This window comes from Dasypus novemcinctus, chromosome 19 (genome assembly GCF_030445035.2).
Source record: "Dasypus novemcinctus isolate mDasNov1 chromosome 19, mDasNov1.1.hap2, whole genome shotgun sequence".
Taxonomy (NCBI): domain Eukaryota; kingdom Metazoa; phylum Chordata; class Mammalia; order Cingulata; family Dasypodidae; genus Dasypus; species Dasypus novemcinctus.
Window position 1 is genome coordinate 71,619,873 of NC_080691.1, and position 16,693 is coordinate 71,636,565.

Consider the following 16,693-nt stretch of genomic DNA (forward strand, 5'->3'; position numbering starts at 1 on the left):
GCTCAGGCCTTCACCCAGCAGGGGCGGATCAGGAGGGAGGGGTCGCAGAGAGCCTGGCAGAGGCCCTGGCCCTTTTGCTCCCATGAGACCCTTGACCCTTGCTCGAGGCAGGAGCTGTTGAGGTCAGTGGCAAGGCCCGGGGTCTTAGGGCAGGAGAGGTGGGTCCGTGCTGCTGAGAGGTCTGAGGGACCACTTCACGCCCACTCACTGCCCCAAAGCCATGGAGAACTCCCACATCCCATGACGATGGCCCGGCATCTGGGCAGGGGACAAGGCTAACACAACCCCCAAAGAACGTTCACTTTGCTCAGGGCTCATTTTAGACACTTTTATTGCTAGAATCAGAGCTGAAGTTCTGAGGCGGTTGGTGGAATCCCGCCATTTGGGAAGGTTGTGACCAACCTACAAACAACTGTTGGGAAGGCTAAGACCATGGTCACGATGAACAGAGATGGGCCTGGGTCCAACAGGAAGAGGACCGTGTTTCCAGCCTTCAACCTGACAGCATCACACTCGCCTGAGAAGGGACCGAGCGGCCCTGGCAAAAGGGGCTGTGCAGATGCCGCCGCCTGCTGCCTTAGCACAGCCGAGAAGCTCCTCAGCCACGTGGAGGGTCGCACTTGCTCCCCCTGGGTGGCCGAGCAGGAATTCCTCGGTCTTGGAGGGTCAGTTCAGACCCTCCCCCAGCGGAGCGCTGTCCTGGCCTAGGCGAGCCTCTCGGGCGCTCTCCAGGACAGGATGGGAACCTAAAGTTGCCTTTTCTAAAGTGCTCCAGTACTTTTCAGTACAAAAAACCCCACAAAACACTGATTATAAACATGGCACAGGGGAACTCAGATGTGAGGGAGGCTTGTCCTTCTTGCTCTTTGCTGGTGCCGGGGACCCCACCAGGAGAGAGGGAAAGGTGAGGAATGGCTTGTTTCCTCCCCCAAGATGAGGTGGGCAGGCGGCCACCTGCTGTGCCTCTGGGGCTCTGGGTGGCCCCTGCAGCCTACTGCTCCTGACCGGGGGCATCTGCTTCTTCCTGCAGCCCCTCTCCGAGCAGGCACCATGGCAGGGGAGCAGCTTTCCAACAGGGCTTCTCCCCCCACCGCCACGCCGGTCTGTCACTGAGTGGCGGGCTGGTGCTACTGCGAGAGGCCTGCCTCACGGCTGGGTTCTGGAGGCCAGCCGGCCCTGTCTGGGGCCTCAGGGACACCTTCTGGGATGAGAATAAGCAGTCTAGGGCCTAGTCCTCCAGGCAAGCTCCAGGGGGTTCCGAGCTCTGGCGGGGTCCAGGGTAAAGCCTAAAGTGTCCCTCACCCCCTCTCCACACCCAAGCTTGCACCCCAACGTGGATCTTACCAAATGGGGACTTGGCACTTGCCATTCCACACATACTCGATGCCACCCCCAAAGCCCATGGCAGAGTGGAGGATGGTAGCTTTCCCAGGTGGCCCTCGCCCTGCTCCAGAGGAAGGTGAGGACGAGCTACAATACGTGAAGCGCCTACAAGGCCACCACCTGCAGAGAGCATCTGGACGAAGCAGCACCCCTGCCCACAGGGGCTCAGCTCCCTCCCTCCACCCGGCTGTCTGGCCCTGGTGGGGGCGCACAGCTTAGCTGATGTGATGTCATTCCTGAACCGGTGTCCCTGCCAGCTTCCCTGACAGGCTAAGTGCACGGAGGAGGATGGTGCACTTGAAGCCCACAGTTCAGTACCACCTGCGTGAGGGGGCCTTGGAGAAGGGCCACGTGTGGGAACAGGCTTGAAAAACCCCCAGAGTTCAAAAGAGCCACGGGCAGCCCGTTCTAAGATGAACCCGCTATCCACTTGCTCGGCTCGGCTCTGCACAGGAGGGTGGTCCAGACCAAAGGCTGCCCCTGCGAGGACCAGCAGTGGCTGGGAGCCAGCCTCGCCCTTGAGGTCCCTGCTGTGGAAGTCCATTCTGCCTGTGATCATGCTCAGCTGACATCTGCCGGAACGCCGTCTGAGGGGACGCTTGGCCCCTTCTAGCCATCTCCAGCCATCTCCTCAGGGGTCCTGGGGTCCCGGCCCAGGGGCCTGCGCCTCTTGCTCACACTGAGGGTCTGACCTGTCATCAAGCTCCCTGAAGGACCACCACCAACTGCTGCTGCCGCCTTGAAGAAACCGCTGGTCACAGCTTTCTCCCCTACCCGAAGAGGGTACTGCCAGTTAGCATAGCTCCTGGATTTAGCTCAGGTTCAACCTTCAATTAAAAACCTTCCTTTATATACATATCTGTATATATACATATAGATATAAAAGGGGTTTAGAAAGTCACCCAGACACCACTAATCCCATGGAGAGAGCCGGGTGGTCACAGGAAGCTGCAGAAGGCTGACAGCCTCAGCCCCAGGCCGTCGCCAGGGTGGGGGAGAGACTGCTGGGCAGGCACAGTGGCTCCTGGGGGTTCCCAGGAAGCACAGCGGGCTGGCAGATGGGGGTGGTCTATACTGGGCCACCTCTAGGGGCCGGTCCCTTGAGTCTTGCCCTTTTAGAAGAAGATGACATCCTCTTTGCTGGTTTCGTCCTCAGTGGTGAGTGGTGTGGCTGGCGGCGGCAGAGGGGACAGGGACAAGGGCAGGGATGACATCCCTCCGGCCCTGAGGGTGAAGCTCTCAGGCAGGACATCTGCTGGGCCTGGGCTCAGGGCTGGGACACACGGTTCTGGAAGAGAAAGGGCTGGCAGAGGGCCCTGGCCGTCAGCCGCCAGCAGGCACCGGGAGGCAGCCCCCGCCCAGGAAGCTGGGCTCACCTGAGGGTGGGGCAGCGCTCTGGCTGCTGGGCACGACGGGGCTCAGAGAACGGCGGTTCCGGGAGGGGTTCTCGTCCTTCCCCTTGAGCTTAGTGAGCAGCAGAGGCTGCTTCAGGTCAAACGAGCCTGGAAGAGGAGGAGGATGGTGCAGCCAGGGGCTGGACCCATGACGTGCTCCCAACTGGCAGGGGTTACCTGGGAGCGGCCAGGGGCTTCCCTGGCCCTGCTCTTGGAGCCAGTCCCTGCTGAGACATCAATCCCCAGAGCCTCAAGAAGGGCCCCAGAGTGACTCAGTGACAGGACGAGAGAAGGTGGAGGCTGCCAGCTCTGGGGGACACATTCCATCCCTGCTACCCCGTCCCCAGCGCCTCCTCTGAGAGGCTGTGCAGCAGGGGCCCCAGGAACTCCAGCCCCACCACCCACTGCAGGGTGTTCTAGGGCAGGGGGCTTCTCTGCCCAGGGGCTGTTTCCTCTTCTGTGGAATGGGGCTGTGAGGGGTCTGTGGGACCCTGAGGACAGCCGGCAGAGCACCCAGCCCAGCATGGGGGGTTGGGAGCTCGATGGCTGAGTGTGCTATCACGATAGCACAGACGCTGATGAGGCCATGCTAACTGCCTGATTCATACCGAAAATACCCGACAGTGGCCCTTGTCAGACATGGTGGGTGAACGAGGGTGCATGGCCCCGCCTAGGCATGGGTGGTGCTGCTCTATGACCTCCTGCCTGGGACCCCCTCTTGGGTCCTGCAGGCCTCTAGCAGGCCCCTTTTTCATTGGCCAAGACACTCGCCTGTCCCTGATCCTGCTGTTAGTGAGTCAGGCCAGGGAAAGGACACAGGGTCCAGGGTTTCAATTCTGTGCCTTAAGATAAAAGGCTTCCATGTTCAGGGGCCAGTTCATCCATGGTGCCACAAGGCACCTTCTCCTTTGCACTGGTGACCTTTGCTGGTACATCTGCCGTGAGCCCTGATGAAGGGAACATGGCCTTCTACAGTCTGCTCAGCTGCCCGTGGCTGGACCTCCTGGGTCCAGGAGGAAGGGGGCCGCTGGCCAGCACCCTGAGCCTGCCCAGCCGCCCCAGGTTTTGGGGCAACACAGGGGCGGGGCTCACCTGAGCTCTCCCACCGCTGGGAGCCCCGGCTCTTCCCTCCCTTGTCCTTGCTGCCCTTGGTGGCGGCGGCCAGCTTGGTGGGGATCTGCTGCTGCACGGCTGCCTGCCGCTGGATCTGGTTGGTGGCGCTGAGCAGCTGGATGGGCACGTCGCTCTTGGTTGGCCGGCTGTCGGTGGGGGCGCTGTCCCGGCGAGCCCCCTCAGGCCGGTCCGTGAACTCGGGGGCCGCACAGATGCTCAGTCGCGCGCCTGGGGCTCTGGCCAGGCCTGGGAGTCCTTCTGGCCCTTCTCCATTGAAGCTGGGAGGGCGGCTCAGAGGCTGGGCCTGAGAGAGGAGGCAGCGGCTGCTGTCTGGCTTGGCAGACGCGGCCCACCCTGTTCCCTCAGGAAGTGCTCCAAGGAGTCCCGACAAGGGGCCTCTCCTCTAATTTCCCAGGGTGCCCTGCTGGCCTGGCCTCAGTCAGGTAGGGCCCAGCAACGCCGAGCATTGTCTGAGGAGGTGGACAGACCCTACCCGTCTGGCTCCTGGTCCCCACTGCCAACAGACCCGAGCGACTAAAGCCCTCTCTCCCGAGGCTTCTGTTCTGGACACAGCCCTGAGCGTCTAGAGCCCCTCCACCCGAGACTTCTGTTCTGGACACGGCCCTGAGCGTTTAGAGCCCTCTCTCCCAAGGCTTCTGTTCTGGACACAACCCTGAGCGTCGAGAGCCCTCTCCCCCAAGGCTTCTGTACTGGACATGGTCCTGAGCGTCTAGAGCCCCTCTCCCCAGAGGGTTCTGTTCTGGATGCGGTCCTGAGCGTCTAAGCCCTCTACCCAGAAGCTTCCATTCTGGATGCAGTGCCCTGGTCTAGGGCCAAAGGCACCAGCCATTCTCCCTCTGCCCTCAATACATGTGCTCGTTTACTCACAAAACTGTCCCCACTCACACATGAGAAGATTCACATACACGCATACTCATTCATGCACACACACACACAGTGTTCACTCGTGCATCAAACCACCCCCACTCCCTTGTGCACATACTTACATATGTTCACACACCCACCCATTCCCACATACACATGTACCCCCACACTCAGGGGCTCACACACTCACGTACACTTACACTTGCTCTCAAACCCTCACACACGTGCTCATTCACATGTGGACACACATTGACAATGCACACTCCTAACGCCTCAGTTTCCACTTGCACATGCACAACCACGCCCTGTTCATACATAACACCTCACATGTGCACACTTGCTCACTCGCATAATTGAGGATACATGCATACATGCACACAAGGTCATATGCCCTCACATTTTTACATGCACATGGACATTGACACACATAGTCCCTCTCACATGCATACATGCATTCATAACTGCATATACACATGGCCACATGCTGTTACGCACACACACGCCCATTCTTTGTGCGAACAGTCATGCACGCACATTCCCACTCTACGGCCGCACGCCCACCTCAGCTGCTACCTCGGGGGGCAGCGCCCCAGGCACAGAGCTCTGCTTCTTGAGCCTACGCAGCAGCTCCAGCCGCTCGCGCTCGCGCTCCACGGTGCGCTGGGCCTCACGCAGGCGCTCCAGGTCGTGCTGGTAGGCCTGCCGCTGGCGGCCCAGCTCCTCCCGCTCCTGGCTCAGTTGCTGGCTCAGCTGCTGGGCCTCACGTTTGTGCTCCTGTAGCCGCGCAGCGGCCAGCTCCAGCTCGCGGTGCTGCTGTGCGCGCTCGCGCTCCCAGCGCTGCTGCTCCTGCCGCAGCTGGCTCTGCAGCTTCTGCACACCGGCCAGCTCTTCCCGCTGCTTCTCGAAGTTCCGCTGCCGCTCCTGCTCCAGCAGCAGGTTCCCGCGAGTCGACTGCAGCCGTAACTGCTTCTCGCGCTCCTGGATGGTGGCCCTCTGCAGCTCCACACAGCTGTCCTGCTGGGCGATGACTGCCTGGGCGGTTGAGGGATAGGGCAGGAAGACATGGGGTGGGGAGGGGGCCGGCTGAGCCTGCTCGGCAAAGGGCAAATGGGGCACATGGCAAAGGGTCTGACTGGACCACTGCATGGTCAAATGAGAATATTAGGGCCTGGCTCCAATCAGGGAAAGGGTAGGTGAGGTTTACAGGTATCCCTGGAACCTTCCTTACCTGGAGGCTGAGGAGCAGCTGGGAAAGCGTCTGGATTCGCTGGATGAGCTGTGGGAAAAGGGAAAGACATTGGTCATTGTTCAAGGCGGTACCAGAGGTGCAGCCTGCCCTGCCCGCTGCCAGGATGTGTGAGAGCCTACCTCCGACTCCAGGATGGCTGGCCAATGGGAGTTAGACTCTGCACCCAGCGCCAGCCCCTGGGAAGGACAGAAATGCAAAATTGCAAGGCAGCTTCTACAGACCCTAATGACTCAAGACCTGACATGGCTGTTACTGAAACGACAGCCCTTTGGCCTTAGGTCAGGGGCAGGGACCAGGGCTGGGCGTGGGCACTGTGTGGTGGGCAGGCAAATTCCACCCGGTCATGGGAGTTGTTTGAGTCTGAGCATCGCTGCCTGGAAGTGAGGGGACAGGGCAGGACGGCCCTGGGGTCCCTGTCCCCTGGGCAGCTCTCACGCACAGCTACAGTTGTGATGCTAATGTCTGCAGGGCCCTGCCAGGACCTTGGGGTACGGGAGGCCAGTGCTCATTGCCCAGAGGCTCAGCAAGCTTGGCTGCCACTGGGTGGAGGTGAAGCTCACGTGCCGGCTGTGGGGAAGGCTTGGCGGATGCCTCCAACCTGGCAGAGGCAGCCGGCCCTCTGACTTTGAACCTGCAGGTATACCCTCCTCCCCACCTGACACTTGGCAAGGGTGGGCAGGCAGGTAGGCCTTCTGAGTCCCAGGCAAGGGAACAGCCAGCCTGACTCTGGCACCTGGTAGGTCTGTGACACTTCCGTGGACTGAAAACTGGCCGTTCCCATATGGTGTTTCTCACCTGCCCACGAGGCAACAGCCACTGCCCTGGGCCCCTCCCTCCCTTCCCTCCCTCCCGGGCACTGGGGTCAAGGCTTGGCCTCCCCCCTCCTGGGGCTTCCTGCTTACACTCTATCCTGGCTGAAGACAGCATTCACCAGAAAACGGGACAGCATTTGTCACTATTCGCCAGGAGATGGGAATAGCAAACCACCAAAACAAGCTGTTCCCAGTTCTTAATGCTACTTGACATGGTTCAGACGACTTTGAACTAAGAGAGGGAACGTTCCAAGGGAGCAACGTACTACTGTCTGTGCTCCTTCCTCAGGGGCCCCAGGGGCGGCGCTGAGCTTCGAGTCTGAGCAGCTGGCAGGGCCTCCCCAGTCTCCGGTCCGGGACTCGGTGCTGTAGGCTTTTTTCTTCAAACTGCCATCTGAAAACCCCGAGCATGTTAGGATGCTGTGGCTCCCACAGGAGTTGGGAACAACCCCATGCCTGGGGAGGGGATGAGGCGCAGACCGCCACAGTCAGATTCGTGCTGCGCGTGGCGTTTGTAGAGTGGGGGCAGGGGCAGAGATGATGGGAGGGAGCTGAAGGGGGGCTGGCTGGTCTGGGTGCTGCTGTCAGAATATGCCCAACACCCAGAGGGTTCTGGAACCTTCTGCAAGGTTGAGGGGAAGAGGCTTTGCCAAGAAAGCCGGGTGAAGGGAAGGCTCTAAGAAACTTTGCGCCCTTGGGGGCCAGGACCGGACCGCAGGGGTGGGGCGGGAGACGAGCAACACCACTCACTCTTGCTGAGGTTGGTCAGGCCGTCGCTGCCCCCAAAGGTCTCTGCCTGCCGGGGTGCGGTGGCACAGCCGCCTCTGTCCTCAGCCTGGCTGTTTGTGCTGCCCAGCCGCTCACAGATCAGGTTCTGGATGTCCTCAACTGGGGAGGGGAGGAGAGGAGCTCGTCATCACCCTGCAGAGCCATGCTGAGGGCGGTGCGGGGCGGCAGCCTGGCTTGCCCGCTGCTGTGCCCCTGGCTGGGGGGGCCCCACTGACCCCTACCCCGAGGTAGGACCTCAGCCCCTGTGTTCCAGTGTCCTCTTATTTCTGGTGCTGCCTCTACCACGAGGTGTGGAAAGTCAGAGGCCCTAGGCCTCCCACTCACTAGCCCACCTGTTCCTCTGCATGGGCCTTTGGGAGCCTGGGCATCTGCTCTGTTCTGGGCTCTGGGCCGGGAGCTGGGGGTGGATGTGCTGGGGGTGAGGAGGACGTGGCGCCCCTGGGGGTAGCTGGGAACCCGGGCACGTTACTGCTGCTTGTGTAAGGACAGTCATGGGGCATCGGGGGCAGTGTGTGTGCGCGTGTGTGCGCATGTGCGTGCAGCGTGGTAGTCAGAGGTAGCCTTGGGAGAAAGGGTGAAGCCAAGCCCTCTGGGGCAAACAGGTCTCGGCAGGGGGAAGAACATTCCAGACTGAGGCATGGGATGTGAGAAAGTTCACAAGGGTGGCTCACTTGAGAAACAGGAAGGACAATCACGCCGGTGGGGCTGGGAGAGGTGTGGGTGGAAGGCAGGAGGCTGCATACTGAGGGTGCGTGGGGTCCACATGGGCCCCCACTCTGGTCTGGTCTCTGCTATAACCCTAAAGATCGACTCTGGAGGGCAGTCCTGTGCAGAGACCAGCAAGGGTGGAAGCTGCCAGATACTTAGAGAAAGTGGGCACTCCCAGCCGGCTTCCTCCATCTGGCTGCTGGGTGCCGGCGTGCGGCTGGGGCACAGAAGCACCTTCCCATTTGAATCGGGGCTCCAGGTCCAGGCCACCTTATGGGAGGGCTCTTGGGTTCCACCAACTGTGTCCGTGTGCATTTCTCTAGGGATCACCAGCAACCCCCTTGGAGAACAGCAGGAACCTCACAGGGGCACCTGGCGAGGGTGTGTGGGGCGTGAGAGGGTGTGCTTTCTAGCTCTGCACCAAGGGGCTTCGACGGGATCATGTCTCGGGACCTCTGGCCCTAACAGGCGATAGTGAGGCCAGCACTGCTCCTGGGCACATCTACCCAGCTAGGTGGGAGCAGACCCGGGAAAGGCTGGCATCCCAGCCACACCTGCTGCGTGCCCAGTCTGGGGTAACTGTTCCTACCCAAAAGGGGTACAGAACTGCAACCACGGAGGAAGCACAGAGAAAAGGCCCTGGGTCTTCTACTTACTTTCAGTCATGGCGGATTTGAGAATCAGCTCCCCCTGCAGGCTCTCTGATGGGTCTCCAGCTCGGAAGAGGAGGGGAGACGGAGCACCCTGGGAGAAGTCTTCGAGGCCACTCATCTCGGACATTTCCAGGTAGATCTGCTGCTTCTCACTGAGGCTCTGGGCAATCAGATGGTCTTTCAGGTTCAAGCGCTCTGCAAAGCACCACAGGGAGGTGGCGGTCAGCCCTCGTTTAGCTGGATGGGCTGGCTAAGGCCAAGTGGGAAACCCTCAAAGGCTTCCTGCCAACACCAGCCTTCAGAGACCAACACCCCCTCCTGAGGTCAAACGCTCCCTCCATAAGTCTCTCCCCCACGACATCCCTGAGTACTGGGTGATGGCATCATCCTATCTTAGGGTTATGTTTTCCCCAATTATAAAAATCTTGGGAAGCGGTTATGGCTCAACCAATTGGGCTCCCATCTACCATATAGGAAGTCCAGGGTTCAATGCCCAGGGCCTCCTGATGAGGGCAAGCTGGCCCACGTGGGAAAGCTGCCCCATCAGGAGTACTGGCCAATGCGGAGAGCTGGCGCAGTAAGATGACGCAACAAGAGACACAGAGAAGAGAAAATAAGGACATAGCAGACCAGGGAGCTGAGATGGCACAAGAGAGTGATTGCCTCTCTCCCACTCCAGAAGCTCCCAGGATTGGTTCCTGGAGCCGCCTAATGAGAATACAAGCAGACACAGAAGAACACACAGTGAATAGACAGAGAAAGCAGACAATGGGGAGAATGGGGGAGGGAGTAGAAATAAAAAAAAAAAAGCCTTTAAAAAATATCTAACACAGTGGAGGATGAAGGCTGTATCAGGCTGATTTATGGGTTTGGGACAAACTGATAGTTTTATAATTCTTAGTTTTCTTATCTCCAAAGTCTTCCTTTAGGTCTTTCAGGTAAAGGTTTTTCTTTATTTAACTCCTCCCTCCAAGTCCCTGGGTTTTATACTCTTTTTGGTACCATGACTAGGACTTATTTTATTATACCTTTTCACTGGTTGTCCTAGTACATACACATCACGCTCAGCAAAATTGAAGTCTCTTACTAGTTTCAATAATTTTTCAGTTGATTCTACTGGATTTAATGTTATAGGCAAAAAAAGAATTTTGTGGCCTCTGTTTCAATAATTACATCTTATTTCTGTTTCTTCCCTTGTTACCCTGGTTAGAATTTCCAGGATGAAAATAATAATGGTGGGAATGGGCCTTGCTCCTGATTTTAACAGAGTGCCTGTAATATTTCAGTCACTATTAAGGATGATGTGGCTTTTGATTCAAGATGGCAATGAATATCCAGGTAAAGAAAATAGCTTTCTATTTCTGATTTGCTACGACTCTTGTCAGGATTGAGTGAAGAATAAATATTATCAAATGACTTTGTGGTTTCTATGCGGGGTATATATTTTAATTATCATCCAGCAGAAATAAAAAGTTAGAATGAGGCAAAATGAATACTATGTTTGGATTATGCTTTTTAGGACTCAACGGAATTTTCTTTCCTTTCACTTGGGCATTTTTACTAAAACCCTCAAACTTAGGAAAAGAAAAAAAAAGTCTTTGAAAAAAAACTGTCTCCACAAAAAGAACTAAAATATATACTACCTAGTTTAATGTACTTTATTGTTACCTACTTTAAAAACATATAATGCAAAAGAAACAAACAAATATATATAATGCAGTTGGTTAGAAAGAAGAGGGGAATTTGCTTTAATCAGAGCACGAGGAGCTGGCGATTGTTTTGGCATTGACCTCACTGAAATCTCAGATGAATCTGTTAAATGGACTAGCCATACAATGGAATATTGTTCAGAAATAAAAGGAATGAGGTTCTGGTAACATGCTACAATGTAGATGAACTCTGAAGACATATGCTAAGTGAGAGAAGCCAGACACAAAAGCCACACATTGTCTGATTCCTTATAGTAAATGCCCAGAAGAGACAAATCCAGAGACAGATTACCTGGGATCTGTGCAGAACGGAGGGAATAGGGGTGATGGGTAAATGGGGGAGGTTTCTTTTTGGGGTGATGAAGATGTTTTAAGATTGATTAGGGTGAGGGTTCCACACCTCTGTGAATAAACTGAAAGTAATTTTTTTCCCCCTTTGTTCTATCCATTGGTGTATTATAGTGATTTATTTTAGTATGTTGAACTCCTCTTAAACTAAAGCCATTGAACCGTATGCTTGAAATGGCTGGATTCATGGCACATGAATTACATCTCAATAAGGCCAACAAGCAGAAGGGTGGGGGAAGTGGAGGTTCAGGAAGTGCCCTGGTCATGAAGCAAAACTGACTAAGTCCAAAGATTCCTTTATGTGAAACATATATGTGACCTGGGACACCTGTCTGGACAAGGACAGGCTGGTGGCAGCGTGAGTGGCTAAACAATTGGATTTGGGAGGCACTGTGGAGGGAGAAGCCGAGTGCCACCCTCTCTCTTTCCTACTACCCCTTGGAAGGGCCGTCCAGCTTCCAGAAGATACTGCCTCATGCAGAGCTGCAGGACACAGGCCAACCTACGATGCAGTGCCCAGTTGTTTGGGCAGTGATTCTCTCCATGGTTTGTCCTGGTGGGGCAGAAAAGAGGCTGCTGGGCAGCTGCTGGGCCTTTGGGCCTGCTGGGCCAGGCGCTGCCAAGCCTGGTGCTCACTGAGGAGAGCTCTGTGGGCCATCCCCCCTACAGTAGACACGCCCATGATGCGTGTTGCCCCTCTGCTCCATGCTCTGCCCAGAAGGCTGACTCAGAGCCCACTCCCTCTTACCTTGGAAGTCCCTCAGTTTCACGGCCCGGGCCTCAACCATCTTCCTTTCCTCTTCGGCCTCGCTGAAGGGCCCCTCCTCCTCATCTGGACAGCTGCGGAGAGGGTGGACAGATGGAGGTGTAATGTGGCCTCTGCACACGGACGCTGTGAGGTTTATCTGCAGAGCCTGCTGCTGAAAGGGTCTCTGATTTGGCGAGTGACTTAGCTTGTTAATAGTGCAGAAAGAAAAAGGCAGGGGGGCGGGGAAGGAACCCATTGGCATTTATGCCCCCATTGTGGGCAGCTCTGAGACAGGAAAAGTGTCCCGAAAGAGAAAGTTTCTGTTCAGGGGGATGAGAACATTTTGGTGATGGATGGTGGTGATGGTAGTACAACACTTTGATGAATGTAATTAATGCCACAGGACTGAGCACTTAACAGTGGGTACAATGAGGAAATTTTGTGTTGCATTATGTGTTACCACGATAAAATGATAAAAGAAAGGCCCCAGTGTAAGAGTGGTTTTGAAACGCTTGGCTTTGGCTTGAAGGAGGCTTTCTGCGGGCCGGTTGGGTACAGGAGGCTGTAAACCCAGCAGAGCTGATGCTGGGAATGAGACTGAAGGAGCGCAGCGAGGCAGAGTGAGGGCAGGAGGCTGGCTGAGCATAAGGCCTGACTATCTTGGCCTGCTTGTCTCAGGCACATCAGGAGTCAGGAAGGGAAAGGTGAGGCAAAGGAACTCGTAGAGCCAAAGAGTTGGAGTCCTGAGGGCTGCTTAGCCTGAGGGGGTAAGACCGGTCTGGCCCTAAGGTGGGGGTGGAGAGACAGCCCGCTGTGCTGGGGAAGGGGTCCATAATACAGAAAGGTCCCAGTTAGAGCCCTCTGGCTTCTGGGCCATTTGGCCAAAAACATCAGGGCCTTTCCCCACAGCTGACAGGTGGAGATGTAGTGGGAAGGAGCTGGAATGCTGTCGCCTATCCCTGTTAGGTAAGGGAAGGCAAGAAGCAGAAAGGTGGAATGAGGGGAGAGGACAAGCAAAGGAAAAGCAATTCTGCCAAGTGATGTAAAGGTTGTGGCTGATGGACCAACCCTCAAGGACAAGGACAAACAGTGGTGCTGAACACACAACCCAGGGGCAGGAAGCTCTGGCCCTTCTCACCTCTCAACGGCCCTGCGGATGTGGTCCATCCAGGCGTTTCTCTCCTCTTTGGAGCTGGTGTAAATCTCGTACATCTCAGGCCCTTTCAGGGAGGCGCTGATCAGGAACATGGCCTTCTCTTTGTTGGCCACTTCCCTCACAATGAGCTTTTGTAAAGAGATGATGGGGGGCTTCGAGTCCTGCACAGGTAAAACGTGGTGGGGAGGGTCACTTCATACATTGTCACCTCCTGACAGCAGGACAGTCACAGGTTTGAGAAGAAGGGGCCAAAGGGGGGTGGGTTATGCGCCTTATTTACAGTCACTCAAAGCAGAAGTATTTTGCCATTCTGCCATCTGGGGAAAAAGGATACTATTGAAACGATAGCCTAGCATCCTTTTATTGTGTCAATTCAATGTTTTCAAAGTTTTAAAAAGCTTTTTAGAAATCAGCAATGCATGCACAGTGTACAAAACTGAAAAAAATATGAGTATATAGGACATAATAAATAAGTCCTCCATCTGTTCCTGGGCCCCAGCCAACCAGAGCTGAGCACTATTCCCAGTTCGTTGTGTACTGAATCCCTCGGGAGATCATGCTGTGACAGATCGGTAAAATGCACATTAATTTAAACAGGTACCAGCGCTCCCCAGGTCGGCCCCTCAAAATTTCTGATTTGCGTTCCCATTTCAAATCTGCCACCCAAAAGTCCTTGCACGACAGCTGCTTTTTCCTCCTTCCTGAGGAGATGTCTCTTCAAGAGTTAAACAGGTAGGGCCCTCTTTGCTAGTCCTCTTGCTTGAGGGTACAAGCCTGTCCTGGGAGGGCAAGACAGTGGTCACCAGCTCACCATATACACTTTAGTTTGAAGCGATCAGCTGGGGGGTGGTGAGGGAAATGTGGAGCCTGTGCTGGGCGGCTGTTAGGCAAAACACCCTTCTGAGTGCCAGCTTGGCAACACCTGGCGAAAGGACAACAGGCATGCATATCCCCTGACCACGAAAACCCATGCCCTGGAATTTCTGAGGAAGTAGGGAAGGGTGCATGCAAATATTTTTTTACAATAATTTTTATCAGAGTTTCTTGTAGAAAAACAAATGCATCCAACAACAGAGACTGGTTAAACAAAAATAGAGAATACCTATAAAAAGGAAGGGCAGGCAACTGTTACATACCATGTTCTAGTCTCTAGAGTAAGATGAGTGAAATGGAAAAAGCTCATAACATATTAGGTGGGGACAAAACAGCCAGTTACAAAATAATATGGAAAGTACAAATGCAATGGATTGAAATACATGTATTTTCTCACTGTAGGCCAGGGGGCAGCAAACCACAGCCTAGTGGCCAAATTCAGATGCCACCTAATTTTGTAAATAGCGTTTCCTTTAGGGCAGCCAATGTGGCTCAGTGGTTGAGCACCGGCTTCCCACATGTGAGGTCCCAGTTTCAATTCCTGGCCTTGGTATCTCAGGGGGAAAAAAAAGGAAATAATGAAGTTTTATTCACACACAGCCATGTCTGTTTACTTACATATTTTCTATGGCTACTTTCACACTACAATAGCAACAATTAAGTAGCTGCAAAAGATACTGCATGGCCTGCCAAGCCGAGAGTATTACTCTCTGGCCCTTAAGAAAGCTTGGCAATCCCTGTAATATACACATCATAAAGACTGGCAGAGTGGACATCCTAAGATAAAGAAAATGAAATCAGTGTCTTTGGGTGATAGGACTTCAGATGGTTTTTATTTTCTTTTTTGTTTTTTTCTGTATATGAAGTTTCCGACACAAAGGTGTATCCAGGTGAATGGGGTCTCTCAGTTTTTCCAGGATGAGGAAGAGGGAAGGGAGGAGAAAAGAGATGGCTCCATGTCCAGCCTAAGTTGCCTTTTTTGTGCAAGAGATGCTACTTTATGTCTTGCCACGTTCTCTTGGGGTACATGGCAGCTGCTTTAGTAAAATGAAGGAACGAGGCAAGGGAATCCCTGAGCAAGGCTCTCCAGTGATGCGTGGAGAACGGGGTGTGGCCTGAGGGTAGGAGCACTCCGTCTCCCAGCATCACCGTGAGGCTGATCCGGGGGTGGGCATGCAGGCCACCCAACCCAGCAGAGTAATGGCTTCACATCACCCTCACAGGAGTAACAGAGAAGAGCTGTGCTGGAGTCTTGGCAGGACAGCTGTTTTGTGGAGCAGCTTGACCCAGTTTAGGGGAATGAAGGTGGGAAATTTCTTAGGAAGCTATTTTAAGTGATATATGGGCAAAAACACATCTAAAAAAACCCAACTATGGACTATAAGTTCTCTAGTAGTTGTTGATATTTTTGTCGCACAATTTTAATGATTTTTAAAATAAATTGTTTTAAAACTTAAAAAAAAAAGTTATTTTAAAAAGGGTATACAATTCTATGGATTAATTATAAAGGCTGCATTCCTCTCCTCGTGAACCCAGAAAGCCAGCAGTTCTTTGAGCCCCCCTGCTGCTGGTGGCTATGCAGAGGGAGCCTGATACCTTCGTTAGATGCCAAGGACAATAGGGGTCATCCTAGGTGAGTGGGGGAGGAAGATGACCCTCACTTGGACATGGGGCAGGCTGAGGTCAGTGGTGACTGGGATCCCAGCTGAAGCCCTCACAGCCAGGCTGGGTTCTCGTAAGAGGGGGTTCTGGGACCTCGCATGCTCTGGGGTCATCATGGCCATCACACACCAGCACTGACATGAGCTCGGGTCCTCCCTGGTGGAGTCAGTAACCACCTGGGAAGAAGGAAGGGGTTTTCCTGGTAAGTGCCCATTGGAAAAAGAACTGCTAAATGCTGGGAGACTCTGAAACTGGAAAGGGAGTTAGGATGAGAACCTGAAGCCTCACATCTGCCCCCATCTCTTGTCAGGCAATCAGATGGGACTCATTTCCTTGGAAAATTCTACTCTGCTGGCTGGAGCCTTGTGCCTGGGACACATAAGGTGATTTATGGAGGCTCGTTCTGGCTATCCTTGCTCTCTGTGTGGCTCTCATCTTGTCATTGATGCAGTCCCTCTGGCGGGCCCCTTCAGCCAACCCTCTTCCAGCTTTAGAGCAACCCCAACAAATTCCTAGGCAATAGGACCCTTCATCTGAAGAGATGACATACATACCACAGAGGCAAAGACGTATTTTTGATCCTTTTCTTGGAGCAGTAAAAGTACATCAGTCAACAGGACAGCAAGAACATCTAAGAAGAAAGCACATAGACGGACATAGTTGAAGGGTGAGTGGGTGGGTCTTGCTGGCAGTCTAGGTCAACATGTACAGCCCAGGAAGGACTGAATGCCATGGATAGGAGATCTCAGACACTCTTAACCCAGCGATGGGGCCTTCCACATGAGGCTAAGCGTTTCCTTTCTGCGCCACCCCTTCCCCACCATCCTCATGGATTTCGACAGTGAGCACTGAGGAATGGCTGCTGTCTCCTCTGAGAAGTCCCTACAGCTCCTCCCGCTCCATACATTTGCCATGGAAGCCAGAGCTCCCAGCTCCCACTGACATTCCTCTCTTTTTCTGGCAACCACTGGGTCTGGTCTTTGTGATTCTCTCACTCTGACTTCACAAACCCGAAGTGACCCCAGGTCATCTTGGACCCTTGCATCCTGCCACCTCCTGCAGTGATGCAGGTGTGGGTTGTCTCAGTCCCCCGGGGCCCCTGAGTTCCTGGTGGCAGCAGGCTTGATACCTTTTCCCTGTGTGGACACCTCACTGCCCCCCGCACAGTGGGCTTGTCCCTCAATAAGCAACTTGTGCGGTGAGTTTCCCAT

At 54.6% G+C, this 16,693-nt stretch overlaps 1 protein-coding gene and 1 long non-coding RNA gene across 5 annotated transcripts in view; one reads left to right on the top strand and one right to left on the bottom strand.

Annotated features, from left to right (window-relative positions):
• Positions 1-314: 314 nt before the first annotated feature.
• ARHGEF18 (Rho/Rac guanine nucleotide exchange factor 18) overlaps positions 315-16,693 on the bottom strand; it is a 120,291-nt gene continuing 103,912 nt past the window's right edge. For 2 of the 4 annotated variants that reach the window (XM_058281935.1, XM_058281931.2), the window contains exons 18-29: positions 16,037-16,113; positions 12,930-13,108; positions 11,792-11,883; positions 8,990-9,181; positions 7,587-7,724; positions 7,103-7,230; positions 6,144-6,200; positions 6,004-6,051; positions 5,337-5,807; positions 3,870-4,194; positions 2,760-2,885; positions 315-2,686 (exon numbers count right to left, since the gene is read on the bottom strand). In XM_058281935.1, the coding sequence (XP_058137918.1) occupies positions 2,499-2,686; positions 2,760-2,885; positions 3,870-4,194; positions 5,337-5,807; positions 6,004-6,051; positions 6,144-6,200; positions 7,103-7,230; positions 7,587-7,724; positions 8,990-9,181; positions 11,792-11,883; positions 12,930-13,108; positions 16,037-16,113 (2,021 nt within the window). In that variant the 3' untranslated portion in view covers positions 315-2,498. The remainder of the gene's footprint in view (positions 2,687-2,759; positions 2,886-3,869; positions 4,195-5,336; positions 5,808-6,003; positions 6,052-6,143; positions 6,201-7,102; positions 7,231-7,586; positions 7,725-8,989; positions 9,182-11,791; positions 11,884-12,929; positions 13,109-16,036; positions 16,114-16,693) is intronic. The other 2 variants (XM_058281932.2, XM_058281933.2) reach the window with 2 other exon arrangements.
• The window catches only part of LOC131274633 (uncharacterized), a 31,582-nt gene continuing 28,490 nt past the window's right edge, over positions 13,602-16,693 (top strand). The window contains exons 1-2 of the long non-coding RNA XR_009181925.2: positions 13,602-13,679; positions 15,793-15,865. This is a non-coding gene — a long non-coding RNA (uncharacterized lncRNA). The remainder of the gene's footprint in view (positions 13,680-15,792; positions 15,866-16,693) is intronic.